Below are 17,540 nucleotides of genomic sequence, written 5' to 3' on the forward strand. Positions count from 1 at the left end.
CATACTAGTTGCTCAAAAACTAAGACACACATACACCCTTATAAAGTAGATGCTATTATTATCCTATCTGACAGATGAGAGGAAAACGCAGGGGTGCTTTTTCCTCTCAGCCTCACTCAGGTGCTCCGTGAAGAAGATGGGATTATGTTAGGAAGAAACCTCCTTATTACAGTGGATATCACAGAGCAAACTCCCAATAAATTGTAGCTATTTATATTTTTAGCCCAAAGCACTTTTGACTCCGCTGTATACACAACGGAGGTTCTGTAAAGATCAACTGGATTATTTGCCTTGATAGAAAAATGAGCAATGTCCCATAGCCCCAAAGGCTTCCACCCTTTAGCTAGTCTATTCCCCAACAGCTGAATTGTCATTTTGCCCTCATAGCCTCAGAACAAAACTGAGAGTGTAAATTCACATCTTGGCGTTGTTCATATTTTCTCTCTTAAAACCTAGTCCTTTGAAAACACAATCATTGCTCTTTATAATAAAACTGCTTTATGACTTGTTTGTCCTCTGAATTCCCCTTGCTTTTTGGGAAAGGCTGTGACAGGCGGGGAGGCCTTGCTTTCGCTCCTGTGCTGGGACTGTAATTAACTGCCACAGAGAGCGAGAGAGGCAGGGGCAGTGCTCTTATTCAAGAGGCTGACAGCCAGTCTCTCATCAGAGGAAGGGAAGTTACGCTTGGCTTGCTGGCTTAGACACCAGTGCCAGGCACTGGATAAACAGGCAGCCTTGTCCAAGCTTGAGAGTGTCACATTTTAATAAGGCTTGAAAGTGGAAAACTGGCAGTGGTGGGGTCTTCAGGGCCTCTGCTTCTCTGAAATCTCGAGTTTACTCTGTAAATCAGCCGCATTTAACAGTTACCAGTCTCCAGTCTGACAGGCTTCTTCTATGATTGTAGTTTGTCATCCCGTCCTTACTACAATTAAGGCAGTCTGCCCCCCTTGAAAGGTTACGTTGTCCCAGGGAAAGTTAAAACCAATGAAATGTTCAGAGAGGGTCAGACCTGGAAGGGGTCTTTTGTCGACATGAAGGCTGGGAAGCGCCCGCATCTGAATCTCCTGGATTGCTTCGGTCTTACCTGGCCTACTTAAACAGAATCCTTGGGTTGTGAGCCCAGGGATCTCCATCTTTAATAAGTTCCCCCAGGTTATTCTAATGCACAGATATGGAGAAACAGATTCAGTTATCTAAATTACAGATGCAGAAATTGAGGCAGTTAAATGAGTCCACAAAGAGAGATAAAGACAAATAATGCTCAAGTCTTTTGATTCTCAAACAAACGCCATTTTTTTTTTTTGAAACAACATCATGTTCCCTTTAGTCTCATGGAAATTAAAAATTTCCTTCACAAACAGTACATTTAGGATCTACTTATTCAGAACAAGGCTTAGCTCAGACAGGAGGTAAAGAACTCTGGCATATCCAGGCTTTTATATCACTCCAACCAGAAGAAATAGATTTTGGAGGAAACAAAAAAGTAAAATGTAAAAGTGATATCAAAGAAGAGGTAGATAAAATGGAATAAAACGGGTGACCTAAAGCTTGTTGGTCAGGAAAGCCTCTTACTACACAATGAATCCTTTAAATAAGGCCCCTTTATGCTGACATAGTTGTCCCCATTTTGCAGGAAGCAAGAAATTCATCTTATGTATGTTAGATTTTTCAAAATGTTTTCCTAACCATGACCCTATTTGATAGTCACACTGCCCTGGTGAGATAGGTGTTAGAATATCCAATTAAAAGATGAGGCTCAAAGAAGTAAAGAGACTTTCCTAACTCTACTTAGTAACTGATTCAAGTCCAAAGCATAGAAGGAATGATGATGATGATGATAATAATAATAATACAATAGCTTTGAGAGTTTATGTGTCAGGCAGTTTTTAGCACTTGACATAGATTATCCCATTTAATCCCACAAGTATTTTAGGTACTTTTTAAATTTAAACCTCATCATGTCCCTGAGACAGGAGTAGTAAATCTATTTTACTGATGAAGAAGCCAAAGTATAAGGAATGACTCAGCTTTCATTCATTCCTGTATTCATGCAACTGAATGTTGAGCTTTTTTTAAATTCTAGGCATAATTTAGGCTCTATGGATATAGCAGTGAGCTAGGTCCCTGCTTCATAGGGATTACACTCGATTAGGGAGGGGTAAACACTAAACAAGTAAATAAATAAATCACTATGAAATAAATCAAGAACAGTCAAGTGATGGAGAGGGACTGGGCACGGGAAAGTGTTCCTTTTGGAGACTATGCTTGGTTAGGTGATACTTAAGCAGAAACCTGAATTAGAGGGAAGGAGCATGCAACGGATCAGGGGTAGAATGGGGTCAAAGGCCCTAAATGTGTCGACATACCTCTTCTGCCCAGCAAAGAGGGTGGAGCAGAGTGATCAAAGTAAAGAGTAACAGGCAATGAGTCAAAAAAGTAGCTGGTGATAATATCTTATCATGGTAGGGAAAATTTTTTGACTCCGAGAAAGGTGAGATGACATTGGAGGGTTTTGAGCAGTGGAGCGACCTGACATGACACATCTTAGAAAGATCAATCTAAGCATGGAACTTGCCCAAGGTCATACAACTGTTGAGTGTTGGGAGGTGGCAGCAATGGGGTTGTGCTCTCAGTGTTTAGGCTATTTGTCTTTTTTAACCAAGCTTCCTGAAGAGGCAGAGATCAGTCTGGGGAACATGTTTTCTGTGTATTCTGTGCTCAGTTCCCTCCTGCCACACACAGTGAATCTCCATATGTGCAGGAGTTGTTGGCCTCTCTGGCAAGTGGAAGAATGAGTCCACTGGATGGGCCAGTAGCAGAGCTGGGCTCACTGAGTGTGAACACGGCCAGTGCCGGTCTCAAGGCCATGGCCTCAGGTAGCCCCACTTACCTTGGACTTCTCTTGATGCAGCTCTATCTGAATGTCTGTGAGCTTGGTCCTGAGGTCTTCGTTGGCAGCTTGAAGGGCGACAATGAGCGCCTCGGGCTTCTCGCCCTTATTTCGCCCTTTCTTGGACATTGTTCCTTTCTAAATGGAGTTTGTTGGTTTTTAATTCCTTTCAAGCAGGCGCTGCCATGTTACTGTTTCTTATCCTGTAATGTGATGTTTCAGCACCTACTGTGTGGTGCTCCTTGGTAAGGTCTCCTCACCCACTGCCCTGGAAGCCCTAGAAGAGCAGAGACAGCAGTTATTGTTTTGGCAACACCCTGGGGTATGTGAAGGCCAATCCACTCCCAGCCTGAGCTGCCTGCAATAGCCTTCTCCTATGTGTCTTCTCATCTCCAGTGCCTCCCATTCACTTCACACATGGATTTAGAGTGATTGTCCTAAAAGGCCAGTCTGATCGTTCCACTGTCCTGCTTGAAATCCTGCAAGGACTTGCCCAAACCCACCCACTGTTTCATTCTTTCCACCTCCATGTCAGTCACTGATACTCTGGCCCTAAGAAATTTTTTATATTTCTGATTCATTCTTTTCCTATCAGGACTTTACCTACTTCACGCATTTTGCTCCATTCTTTGCCCAGACTCCTCACCACATGGCCTTCCCCTGTACTTTCCTTCTGACCACTTGTCACATATACAGTTTAGTTTGACTAATTTCCATGAACCTTCAGGTCTCAGATGAAATACTGGTTCCTTCTGGAAGCACCCCTAGATTATTTCTTGTCCTAATGATTTAATTGTGGTCACCTACATGAACCAATAAAATTTGTGAGGGCAGGAATGTGTTGTTCTTATTTACAATTGGCTCCTTAAAATCTATCATAAGGTCTGGGACATATATTCAATTAATATTTGTTAAAGGAAACCGCTTACAAGGTGAACTCGGGTCATCTATGATGTATCAGGGTACAGGACAGTCCCAAAGTTAAGAAAACTGAATATATGAAGACCTAAAATTGAACAGTGGATCAACTGTGAGAAGTGGGGATTAATTATGAATGGATTACTGAGTTAAATTTGGTCACTTATTTAATGATTCATTCAAACACTCTTAGAGTTCTTCCATATGCTGGGTTAGGTATGATATGTTAAAATAGTAAATTAAGTCAGATTTCCAAGGCAAGGATATATCTGTCTATATCTATATCTAATCGCTGTCTATAACTATCCCTGTTTCTATTTATCTATCTTGCTAACTATCTAATCTTATCATGTGTCTATCATCCATCTGATAAGTGCTTTCAAAGAAATAAGCACTACTTGTTTTATAAGTATTGATGTGGACTTCCCTTTCTGCCTAGAATGATTAAGGAAGACTCCCTGAAGAAGGCAGCATTGGCCTGGAACTTAAGGAATGAGTAGGATATTAGTGATGGGGAAACAGGTGAAACACACTGAATGAAGGAAATGGCAGGTGCTGAGGAAAAATGGGAGGTGTTGGAAAAAACCGGAGCCTGATTAATCACAACCCAGGATATGACTGAAGGGCATTAATGTTAGAAAGGCTGACAGGAAATGAGGGATTGTGGGAGACCTCAAATGTCAAGCTTAAAATTTTGGAATCTTTTTTTTAGTAAGCAACAGGAAAGCTGTTGAAGTTCTTGGCAAGTGGACGCCCTAATAGAGCAGTGCTTTGTGTGTGTGTGGGGAGGTGGGTGGTGATTCTGGTGGCAGGGTGGGGAGAGAATGGAGAAACGGGAAACCAGAGAGGATGTTACTGAATCTGTCATTAGGATGATGAAAGCCTAATCACAATGGTGGCAGGGAGAGAGAGAAAAAAAGATGGACACGTGTCTTGATTTATAAATCCTTAGATTCTTCATTGAAGCAGAAAAGTCAGAAAATATGGATGGTAAACTGTTAAAAATCAGATGGCAGCATAGAGAGGAGTGAAATTCAGTTAGTCCCCCTGGAACAACTAATAAACAACCAGGAACAGCTAGTAAATAATGTGGAATAACTGCTGGGGGACAACCGTGACTGTCCACACATCTTACACCAACCTGTACTGGGAGGAATACCTGAGAATGCAGCATAAAACCTGTAAGTAAAAACTGTGGACCTGAGCTGGGAGCCCCCTCCCCCCACAGCAGCCTGAACTGCAAAACCTTGCTGTAGTAGAAAGCAGCTCTTCCTGAACAAGCGAATATACCTCAGTCCAGCTCCAACTGGGGTTTTAATTAACAAATGTGGATTGCTCAATACAAGCTACAAATCCCCAACAAGCAGACAGAGGCTTTTAGTGACGACTGACCTTAAAGAGCTGGAGGACTTCTCTGTGCTGGGAGGGGAAGCCCAGAGGACTACGTGCTATTTCTGGCCGGCAGGTGAAGCTGAGGGGGCTGTGGACTGGCCCTGAAGGGGGGCTTTCTGACCCTTTTTCTCTCTCTCAACCTGGGCAGTTCAGTGGAGAAAGTTGCAGCCATTTTCATTTCACAGCACTCTGACGCAGACAAAGGTGGAGATAGCAGAGTCAGCAAGTCAAAGAACCTATTTAAATGCAGATCATACTACCTAGGGGGTGTATCTTCCCTAAGAGGAAGGAGGTAGTGCCCAGCTCTACTACTGGCCTCTCATTCAGAACCAAACTCCAGAACCTGGGGGAAAACAGCCAAAACAGAAACTAAGGGGTCCACACCTCCTTACACCAGTCAGGAGTGAAAGGCTGACACACGCCACCAGCTGGGCAGATTAGGAAAAGCACACTGGCTAGAGGCCTCACAGGGTGTGTCAATTTTCTAAGACACACCCTCAGGGAAACCTGATATGAATATTTTCCCCTTCTGAGATTTGAGCCCATTCTGGTCTGGGAAAACCTGATTGAGGTAACCAAGGAAACCAGATGCCTAGACAACAGAAAACTACAACCTACACTAAGAAAAATGAAGTTATGGCCCAGTCAAAGGAACAAACTTACACTTCAGCTGAGATACGGGAATTTAAACAACTAATGCTAAATCATTTCAAAAAGTTTAGGGAAGATATGGCAAAAGAGATGAAGCATATAATGAAAACACTGGGCATACATAAGGTAGAAATCGAAAGTTTGAAAAACAACTGGCAGAATCTATGGAAATGAAAGACACAACACAAGACATGAAAGACACAACGGAGACATACAACAGCAGATGTCAAGAGGCAGAAGAAAACACTCAGGAACTGGAGAACAAGATACCTGAAATCCTACACACAAAAGAACAGATAGGGAAAAGAATGGAAAAATAAGAGCAAGGTCTCAGGGAACTGAATGACAACATGAAATGCATGACTGTTCATGTTATGGGTGTCCCAGAAGGAGAAGAGAAGGGAAAAGCGGCAGAAGCAATGAAAGGAAATAATCAATGAAAATTTCCCGCCTCTTATGAAAGACATAAAATTACAGACTCATGAAGTGCAGTGTACTCCAAACAGAATAGATCTGAATAGGCCTATGCCAAGATACGTGATAATCAGATTATCAAATGTCAAAGACAAAGAGAGAATCCTGAAAGCAGCAAGAGAAAAGCAATCCATCACATACAAAGGAAGCTTGATAAGACTATGTGTGGATTTCTCAGCAGAAACCATGGAGGCTAGAGGGAAGTGGTGTGATATATTTAAATACTGAAAGAGAAAAATCACCAACCAAGAATCCTATATCTGGCAAAACTGTCCTTCAAATATGAGGGAGAGTTTAAAATATTCTCTGACAAACAGAAAATGACAGTTTGTGAACAAGATACCTGCTCTACAGGAAATACCAAAGGGAGCACTACAGACAGACAGGAAAAGACATGAGTGAGAGGTTTGGAACATAACTTTGGGTGACGGTAGCAGAGCAATGTAAGTACACTGAACAAAGATGACTGTGAGTATGACTGAAAGAAGAAGGTTAGGAGCATGTGGGACACCATATGGAAAGAGGAATGATAAAGACTGGGACTGTACAACTCAGTGAAACCTAGAGTGCTCAACAATTGTGATAAAATGTACAAATATGTTTTTACATGAGGTAGAACAAATGAAAGTCAACCTTGCAAGGTGTTAAAAAATAGGGTGGTATTGGGGGGAAAATACAATCAATGCAAACTAGAGACTATAATTAACAGAAACACTGTATTATGCTTCCTTTAATTTAACAAAGGCAATATACCAAAGATAAATTCATATTAGAGGGGGACATAAGGGAGGGTATGGGACTCCTGGCATTGGTGATGCTGTCTGACCCTTTATTCTACTTTAATTTAATGCTATCTTTCCTTTTGTTGCTTCCTAGGTGTCATGGTCTTTTTTTGTTTTTGTTTTTTCTTTTTCTTTTGTCCCTCTACCTTCTTTGACTCTTCTTCCTCCTTGTGGAAGAAATGGAGATGTCCTTATATAGATAGTGGTGATGGTCTTGAATACATAAATATGTGACTGTACAGGGAACCAATGATTGTTTACTTAGGATGGAATGTACGATGTGTGAACAAAACCATCTTAAAAAAAAATGGGTTGATGGAAGAAACCTTGAAGGCACTATATTTAGCGAAATAAGTCAGACATATAAGGACAAATATTGCAGGGTCTCACTGATGTGAACTAATTATATTATATAAAATAATAAACATGAAATATAAGTTACCAGGACATAGAATGAGGTTAAAGAATGGGGAGCAGTTGCTTATTATGAGCAGAATGTTCAACTGGGTTGAACTTAAGTGTGTGGAAATGGACAGAGGTGACGGTAGCACGTTATTGTGAGAATAACTAACAGTGCTGAATGGTGTGTGAATGTGGTAGAAAGTGGAAGCTTAGAGTCACGTATGTCACTGGAAGGAAAGTTGGAGGTTAAAGATGGGAATGTATAAAACAGTGAATCTTGTGGTGAGCAATGTCCATGATTAACTGTACAAATATTAGAAATATCTTTCATGAACTAGAACAAAATGTATGACAGTATAACTAGAAGTTAATAATAGAGGGACATATAGGAAAAAATATACCTATTGCAAACTATATACTACAGTTAGGAGTATTTTAACATTCTTTCATCAACAGTAACAAATATACTATACCAATACTATGAGTCAATAATGGAGGGGGGTGCTTAAGGGTATGGGAGGATTTCAGTTTCCTTTTTTGTCTTTATTTCTTTTCTAGAGTAATGAAAATGTTCTAAAAACTCATAAAAAATTAATTATGATGGACGCACAGTTGTATGGTGGTACTGTGGGCAATTGATTGTACACTTTGGATATCTCTGGATAATTGTATGGTATGTGAACCATCTCAATTTTAAAAAAATGTAAAAAAAAAAATCAATGGGAAAAACATGACAAGATACTAGAGAAAGCTTCCCATGCAATATTTCAGAAAAGTGAGTCTTGTGTGCCTTATGGTGCTTCAGTCCAGAACCTAGGAGGACTCCCACTGATCACCTGTATGTTTCAGGAGCTGCTGCACTTTCAAGGCCCCTTGTATATAGCCTCAAGGACCATGTTGGGATCCTGGGCTTTGTGTCATCCCCCCATGAGCACTGGGTCCATGATTTTTGTGTCCCTAGGGGGATGGGAAGAGGGGAATAGGGATGGTCAGCCTGTCTACAGCAGTCATGGAACTGTCCACCATATTCCACCTTGTGCTAGATGCTGGAGTTGTTCTTCATGCTTGTTTCCAAGTTTGATGCACCTGTTGCCAACTCATTATAGTGCAGCGCTCTATAAGACCACTTTTCCTTGCCATTAGAATGGAAATTAATTTAACAAACATTGAACATAAGTTGGTTCTTAACCTCAGCAGGAACTGGGGGAGTAAATTCATACACACACACACACACACACACACACACATATGTATATAAAATTGTTTTTTCTTTTTCCATTTGATGTCTACATGTTGATGTTTAACCTGGCCTTCCCCAGATGATTGCCTGTGGCCCTACCTGGTTATGATTTCCAGTTTTATATCCATGGCCCTGACCACTCCCCAGTCTCCAGACATATATATATATATATATATATATATATATATATATATATTTTATATAATTATGTGTATATACATATATACAGATATATGTATATAATATTTATGTTATATATGTATACATGTATACACATAATACGTATATAATATATATTATATATGTATACACTATTTATATATAAATTTATATATATAATATTTATATATTTATGATATACTATTTTTTATTGAATAATTTGAAATATTAATTAATAAAATTAGTATCCCTGGTGTCTAAGTGCCTGGCATTCAGCAGGCATTCCAAAAATAAATGACTTACTATCTTCCACGTGCTGAGGAAGAGCTTGACTGTAAACACATCTCTCTCCTCCCAATGAGGCAGCCTGACTGAGGGACTGATAAGGGTATTTTTTGGCATCATAGAAGTCATTAGAGCTTTCCTTCATCACCTCGGTTAGAGCTACTGATCCAGTGGCATTGCAGACAGTCTTGTCTTCTCCTGGCCAGTCTCTTAGACTGAATCAGCCTTCCCAGCCTGGCAGTGAGGACTTGACTGTTTTTAAGCTTAACAGGATATTGTATTTAAATGTGTTTTCTAGTCTGGCTTCTTTTGTTATCAGCCAGGCCACACTAGCTGTAGTGGTCTCCTGATTTTGCATTTGGGAGGCATTGCTTTGGCACTGAGATAAGACCCTACCCTTAGGACTTCTACCTCTCCAGGCATTGTGCCAGAAGTCTAAGGCTCCATGAAATACTCTGTTTATGTCCAATACCCGTTTGAGCTCTAAACTTATAAAATAATCCACTTCGACAAGACTTGGGGTCCCAAGGAACTTCCAGGAAGTCACAGGGATTCCGAACTACAGTTAAGTCTACCACTAATCAGACAGATAATAATAAAAAGAATAATGTTAATTGTTATGATTAAAAACAAATGTATTTTTTGTTTGACTCTGTCAAAGTCCCTTTGTAGTCATATAGTCTTATTGAATGAAGAATGGGTTTTTCTAAATGGAGATACATGAAGGGCAGAGAAAAGAGCTCGAGTAAAACCTGAAGCCACACATTTGCCTGATGTATTTAGAAAAGACTGAACTAGAAGAAGATATAATGAGGTCAGATTTCAAAGATTCTTGCATGATAGGTCAGGGAATATGTACTTCATTATACAGAAATGAGGAAAGAAACATGACAACATTTGAATATCCATGTAGTAATAATAATAATGATATTCAATAAATAAATAAAACTAGTAGTTACTGTTGCTTACTATTTGTCAGTCACTGCACTAAACACCTAACATACTGCTATCATTCAATCCTCATGACAAGTAGGGGAAAAAAAAGATTCCCAGAAGATTAAGTAACTTGCCTAAGTTAACGCTGTTGACAGGTGGTGAAGCCGATTCAAATCCAGGCAGTGTGAGAGGAGAGCCCAAGCTCTTATCCTCTGGGCTGCACTGCACTTCGCATTTTAAAGAGGTAATTCTGGCAGGATTATGGAAGATGAGTTACTAGCAAAGGGGAGACTGGAGACAGGAAATCAGTTGGGCTGTTCCAATGGTCCAGGAGAGAGATAATGCCTCCCTGAACAAGACAGAGGCCAAGGGGATGGAATGGGAGGTGGCAAATCTGACACAAGGAGACTTTGATGGAGTAAGCTTTGCTTTTAAACATTATTACTGGTTTGAAAATTCTCTCCCATTATAAATAATGGGTCCCAGCTCTCTGGAACTGCTTGGAACAAAAATGGGCAAAGCAAAAGAAATATTTATAATCCTTTCATGTTCCTGACCTCATATATTTTTAGTCTGAGAAGCATTGTAAATTTAGGCTGTGGGGAAAGAAAAGGGTGATAAAATTAGATATGTGTTCAGAAGAGAAAAAAGCATCTTAGGAAATTATTGACAGAAGCAACATATGAGTACCTTAAAGTGAGCAGCTGTACAAAAGTATATACCTATCAGTCCCTCTAGCAGAGAACACTCCAAAATCTTTTCCAGTTGTGATGGGCTTCTGGCAATCTCATGATTCTCATATTCTAATTTTACTCTTGCAGGACTGTCTCTTTGTGATGCTGTTTTTTTTTTTTTTGACAGCCTTATTGAGATATAATTTACATATCATAAAATTCACCCTTTTAAAGTGTAAAGTGTAAAGTGGTTTTTAGTATATTCACAAGGCAACTATTACCACAACCAACTTTAGAACATTCCATCACCCCAATATAGTGCTATACTCACTAGCACTTACTTCCCGTTCCCCACCCAATTTCCTAGCACTAGAGAGCCATTAATCTACTCTCTGTCTCTATAGATGTGGGCATTTCATATAGATGGAATCATACAATATGTATATTTTCTGTGACAGGCTTCTTTCACTTAGTATAATGTTTTTAAGGTTCATCCATATTGTAGCAAGTACTTCATGACTTTCTATTGCTGAATAGTATTCCACTGTATGGATATATCACATTTTATTTATCTATTTATTAGTTGATGGACACTTGTGCTGCCTTTTGATAAGTGGCTTAAGGTGAGGTGTCTAGAGAAGCTGTCAGCCATGGAGGGTACACCACCCCCTTAAGGGTGTGCTTGAAAGTATAAAGGCGAGTCCTTGGAGGAATCACTGCACGCTGAACCCTGTCATACCTTGTCCAGCTAAACGCCAATCCCTAAGGGAGCTTCAATTTGTAAAATCTTTGAGAATTTTAAGTGAGACCCAGGTTTACAGCTCTTAGCTGCTTTGTCAGGCAGCAGTAGCCCTAGGCAACACAGTGAGCTTCTGAAGATGTGAATTTTAGAGTACTCTTCTGGTCCTACCTCCCAATCACTTTAATCAGGCAACTGTCCTCACCCAAAGGCTCAGTTTCCCTGTAACCAAGTCTCTGATAAAGGTGTCATAAAATTTGGATACAGCTTCTCAGGAATACCTACATTTTAAAATAAGGATCATTGCTTGAGAGCAAACTTCAATGCAGCAATGGATAATTAATGGAAGAATCACAGACATCATTCATTCATTTAAAAGACATTTATTAAGGAGGAAATAGAGTGTAGTGCTTGAGAGTAGAGCTTCCGAAATCTTAGGTCTGGTTGCATCAAAATCTACTGGAGAGCCTTAGTGATTCTGAAGCTATAATGGGTTACCAAGTCAGAAAGACTTGGGTTTAAACTTCATCTCTGCCATTTAAGCTACGTGATCTTGGATATATCATTTAGTCCTCTAGGCTTCATTACTCTGCATCCTTAAGATGGGGGAGTGGGGGGGCAGGGATATGTGGGACCTGGGGCATTGGATTGTTTGAAAATTAAAAGAAAAAATATAAGTGACACTCTTACACAGCTCCTGACATTTGAGAGCCACCATTTTTGGAGTACTTTCTATCTGTTCATACTATTAGGCAAGGTGAAGGAAACTAAAGACATAGATCCTGTTCTTAAGATGTGTAAATCAGGTGAATGATAAAGGATGTGCAAAAATAATGATAATTTAAGGGCCACTCTTATGGAAGGCCACAATTATTTAAAAGCCATTCCTAGTCTTGGCTCTCTACAGACTTATTTAGACATTGACACAAAACACTTGAGATAGAAGAAAAAGTGACAAAGAGAGGAATGATATTCACATGAGCTAATGAGGCCTCGTTCCCTCCTCACCATGGTCTCTCCTTGCTTATCACAACCATGCTAGAGATCACAAATAGGATGCAGCATTTGAAATAATCTAGAGGTCATCTACTCCAAGGTAAAGCTCTTTTATGTCTTCAGTGTTTAGGGAGCTTCAGCCTCTATCCTCAATAACTAAATTTCCAGATTAAAAAAAAATTCCCATCCAGCATTATTCTCCTTTTTAATGGCACAATTTCAAGATTAAAAGCCAAGACTTGGAAACATATTCTAAATCAATTAAACATTTAAATATGGTGAACCCATGCTATTGATCTTAGACTATAATCCTGATTGCATATGGTATGTCCAGGAAAGTAAAAATGTTCTAGATACCCTAATCTTTTAATGTCCAACTACATTTTCTACTGTCTCTAGCAGTCTAAAATACCAAACAACTCTTGGTCAGAAAATGCATCCATATATTTGGTCAAGAAGATATGGCCACTCCCTCTCTCTCTCTAAGCCCATTGGGCAGTTGAATTCACTGCCCTCCCCTCTATGTGGGACATGACATCCAGGGGTGTGAGTCCCCTGGCAATGTAGGAAATGACCCCTGGGGATGAGCCTAGACCCAGCACTGTGGGATTGAGAAAGTCTTCTTGACCAAAAGGGGGAAGAGAGATGAAACAAAATAAAGTTTCAGTGGCTGAGAGATTTCAAACGGAGTTGATAGGTCACTCTAGAGGGTATTATTATGTGCCATATAGATATCACTTTTTAGTTTTTAGCGTGTTGGAATGGCCAGAGGGAAATACCTGAAGCTGTTGAACTGCAACCCAGTGACCTTGATTCTTGAAGATGATTGTGTAACTATGTAGTGTGCACAGTGTGACTGTGTGATTGTGAAAACCTTGTGGCTCACACTCCCTTTATCCAGTGCATGGGCAGATGAATGGAAAAATGGGGACAAAAATTAGATGGAAAGGGTGGGATGGAGGGGATGGAAAGATTTAAGTGTTTTTTTTTGCTTTTATTTTTATTTTGGAGTAAAGAAAAGGTTCAAAAATTGATTCTGGTGATGAATGCACAACTATATGATGGTGCTGTGAATAACTGTACACTGTGGATGACTGTAGGGTATGTGACTATATCTCAAAAAAACTGTATTTTAAAAAAAGTAAATGAACAATGGGGGAGAGGAGGGGAATGGGATGTTTTGCATGTTCTTTTTAATTTTAACTTTTATTTTATTTTTTGGAGTAATGAAAATGTTCAAAGATTGATTGTGGAGATGAATGCACAACTATATGATGATACTGTGAGCAACTGTACACTTTTAATGACTGTATGTAATATGAATATATCTCAATAAAATTGCATTAAAAAAAGCAATTGCAACAAAAAAAAAGAAAGAAAGAAAATGTGACCACTGTTTACTGAGCACTATTCTTGGTCTTTCATAGAGGTTAAAAAGTGTAAGCATCCTTCCTACCCTCCAATAGCTTCGTGCCTCTAAGAAGACACAAACATCTATAAAGAGAAAACAAACTCTACAAAGCTGTGAGTGAAATACATGGCCAGTGTGGGTGTGGAGAGGAAAGAGAGTCAGAGAGGACTCAGAAAGCACAATGGCTTCCTAGAGAAGGTGCCTGTGAACTGAGCCTTCACCACCCTACCCACCTTACCCACCTTACTGCGTTCTTACCCTTTGCCAGGCTCTGGGCTCTGCACTTCAGGCACACTCACTCATTGAACTATCCCAACTAACTGAATGAGATATTGACTCTGGTTATTTTATAGTTCAGAGGTTAACTAGGCAAAAAATTACACAGCTATGCAACGGCAGAGCTGCAACTCATATAGAGATCTGTCAGTCTCCGAAGATTCTTTGCTATATAGTACTTTCTTGAAGAAAGGGCAGGATTCAGTTCTGGTTGGGTGGTAGTGAACAGAGATGGCAAAGGCATAAAAGAGTCAGCCGGGGGCTTACAAAATAGAAAAGTAGAATGTAGTGGTTAAGAGTGTGGAATCTGAATCAGAAAAACTGGCTTTGAATCAAACTTCCTAGTTGTATATCCTTCCTAGTTGTATATCCTCGAGAAATTATTGAAACTCTCTTAGCCTCTTTTTCCTCTCTGTAAAATGAGGAAGAATGCTATTTACCTTCCTGAGCTCCTGCAAGAACCAACTGAGTTAAGGTGTGTAAAATAATTAGCAAATTATTATTATTATCATAATCACAGTTATTATTCTTCTAGGTCATAATTCTCCAGCGGAAACTCAGATTTTAAGAGAAGAGGAAACAGACTTATTACTCCTTGTGTTAAAAAGACAGGCCAGGGAAGGCACAGAGAGCCCAAGAAACACTGAAGGAATTCATGCCTTAGGGGACAGGCAACCTGCATCGACAGGATCAGTATTCCTAGGGGTCGTGGCTTTGTAGCTGGTTCTGCCCGAAGATATTAGCTGAATAATGTTGTTATTAATCTTTGGATTTCCAATAATGCTGTTGCCTCTGAGTTATGATTTGAAAAGCAAATGTAATATAAAATAACTACAGTTCATATGTATGAAGCTAAAAGCTCCGACACATCTCCATAATTGATATTTGGAGTTGGCTACTCTACCAAAGCTTTGTTAGTTTGTTTAAGCCTTCCCCTCTTTTATTCCAAAGATGATACTATTGAGTAAGATGATATTAATGTTTAAAATGAATGAATTAAACCATCTCACTTTATTCCTAGTAAACTGTAGAAAGACGTGATCACTTTTAAACCCTTCTCTGTACAGGAAAAATAACTCACGGTGCATTCACCAACTTAACACAGCAATGTAATTTAAAGGAGGGGGGCTGCTATTCAAGCCAGTCCAACCCTGGAGTTCCAGTCTCTCTTTGTAATGGGAATGTGGTGACATGGTTGTGGGGTCAAAAGACTTCTAATCCATTATACAAATGTTAGAAAAAAATTAATCTGAAATGCTGATGTTCAGAATGGTAGCAATTATGTATCTTCAGGATTGTATCAAGTTTTTTTACAGGAAAAGTATGCTGTAAGTTCAGCCAAAAAACTAGTACTCATGATGGGTTTGTTTCTTTATATCTGAAGTTTAAAGCTTCACATTAGAAATACATTTCATAACGCACAGAGTAAGAGAGGCTCTCAACACACATGCAAGAGACAGGCAGGCTTGGCGGAAGTAATGCATTGATTCAAAGCGGGTAGGATTCATCCAGAAGTTATCTACTCTGCCAACCCATGTCTTTGCTCATGCAGTTCCTTTTGTTTGGCTCCCCTTTTCCTTCCTGGATAATGAATTCCCTCCTACTCCCCTTGTAGGACCCAGATCAAATGTCATGTGACATCACTTTCCTTCACCTTCTTTACCACACTCTGGGTGGAATAAATTATTCCCTCATCTAGGTCCCCATTTTCACTTTGGAGATACTTTTTACTGCATTCATTGCTCATTTATTAATTTATTCACCCATCAATCCAAAAATATTCATGAAGCAACCCAGGGGAAGGGGTGTATGTATTAAGCAAGAGTGACCTGGTCCCTGCCCTTCTCAGATGAGGAATCAGCAATCTGTCCTGTGTGATAAGCACACACTGTATTACACGACAGCAGCTGGGAGTCACAGGAATCTTGGTGGGTCGGAAAAGGTTCCTGGTGAAAAGTTGTATGTAATGAAGATTTTTAAGATGAGAAGAGATCAGCCAGCAAAGGGTTGGGATGGGAAATAAGAATATTTTAGGCAGTTGAAGAACTGAATATAAAGTACTGAATATAAATCTAAGGTCAAATAGACTATGAATGATGATGCTCTGGAAAAAACACTGCTGCTTATTCTGGCAAGAGCTTGGCAAGTGAATGGAAAAACAGCAAGAAATGAGCATGGAGAGGCAGGCAGGGGGCAGATGATGGAGTACAGTACAAACTATGGTAAAGGATCTACATAGCAATACGTAGCCACTGAAGGGTTTTAAACAGGGGGAGTGACTTAGGTTTAGTAAGAGTCTTCTGACAAGAGAGCGGAATGGACTAAAGGGGTAAACACATATTTAGAAAGAACAGTTAGGAAGCTGTGGCCATAATCAACTTACAGATATTCTTTTTTTTTTTTTAGCAACTGACAGCCAGTTTATTAAAAATAGTTGACTTAAGCATCTGCGATGATGACTTCAACCTCTACACCTGGCTCAATATTGACGGAAGTAATCTGCTTAACAATCTCAGAAGGACTGTGCAAGTCAATGAGTCGCTTGTGGATTCTCATCTGGAAAAGATCCCAAGTCTTCGATCCTTCACCACAAGAAGTTTTCCTGGTAGTGATTCTTAGAGTCTTGGTAGGCATCCGAACAGGTCCCATCACCTTGAGGTTCTTTTCCTTTGCACCTTGGATCAAGTCAGCACACACCTTCTTCAGAGACTGTTTCACATTGCAGCTTGTCAGGGTGATCCTAATGCGGTGAATCGCCCAATCTGGTTCCAAAGGTGTCCTTCCGGTGTCTTTAAAAGCCATGGCTGCGGCACAGCTTCCTGACCAACTTGTTCCTCGGCGAGAGAGAACAGCGGTGAGTCAGGAGGAGCGGGGAGCTGGAGCACACCAACACCACCAGTGGCATTTTCCTCCTACAGTTAGTCTTTAGGTGAATGAGACATCAGGGTGGAACATACCTTATTCATCTTTCTATTCACAGCACTTGTCACAACACCTACCACAAAGTAGAAGTTCAATGTGTATCTGCTGAATTTAATTAACATTGATCCAGATCCAAAGAAAATACTGAGATTGAGGAAAATATTTCACAATCTCCAAAAAGATCACTTATAATAAGGTTAATTATGGGGACTTTCTTTTACTTAGGGGAGCCTTTGAATGGTTGCTTCTATCTTGGCGAGAAGTTCAAGCTTGATGCAATGGTTAAATAATGAAAGTTAAATGCATTTTTATTAAGCCATATGGTGAGATTTCTTAATTCCTTGCTGCCCTCCATCAGACTCTCAAGCTGAATTTGACTTCTCAGCTCTGGGT

At 39.9% G+C, this 17,540-nt stretch overlaps 2 protein-coding genes across 5 annotated transcripts in view; both read right to left on the minus strand.

Annotated features, from left to right (window-relative positions):
* JAKMIP2 (janus kinase and microtubule interacting protein 2) overlaps positions 1–17,540 on the minus strand; it is a 177,672-nt gene that overhangs the window by 70,835 nt on the left and 89,297 nt on the right. For 3 of the 4 annotated variants that reach the window (XM_037801884.1, XM_037801883.1, XM_037801881.1), the window contains exon 2: positions 2,891–3,167. In XM_037801884.1, coding sequence (XP_037657812.1) covers positions 2,891–3,019 — 129 coding nt within the window. In that variant the 5' untranslated portion in view covers positions 3,020–3,167. Of the gene's footprint in view, positions 1–2,890; positions 3,168–5,200; positions 5,222–17,540 lie in introns of those variants that run through there. The other variant, XM_037801882.1, reaches the window with a different exon arrangement.
* LOC119508277 (40S ribosomal protein S20-like) overlaps positions 16,665–17,540 on the minus strand; it is a 90,119-nt gene continuing 89,243 nt past the window's right edge. The window contains exon 2 of the mRNA XM_037801885.1: positions 16,665–17,059. Coding sequence (XP_037657813.1) covers positions 16,665–17,027 — 363 coding nt within the window. The 5' untranslated portion in view covers positions 17,028–17,059. The remainder of the gene's footprint in view (positions 17,060–17,540) is intronic.

This window comes from Choloepus didactylus, chromosome 13 (genome assembly GCF_015220235.1).
Source record: "Choloepus didactylus isolate mChoDid1 chromosome 13, mChoDid1.pri, whole genome shotgun sequence".
NCBI classification, from domain to species: domain Eukaryota; kingdom Metazoa; phylum Chordata; class Mammalia; order Pilosa; family Megalonychidae; genus Choloepus; species Choloepus didactylus.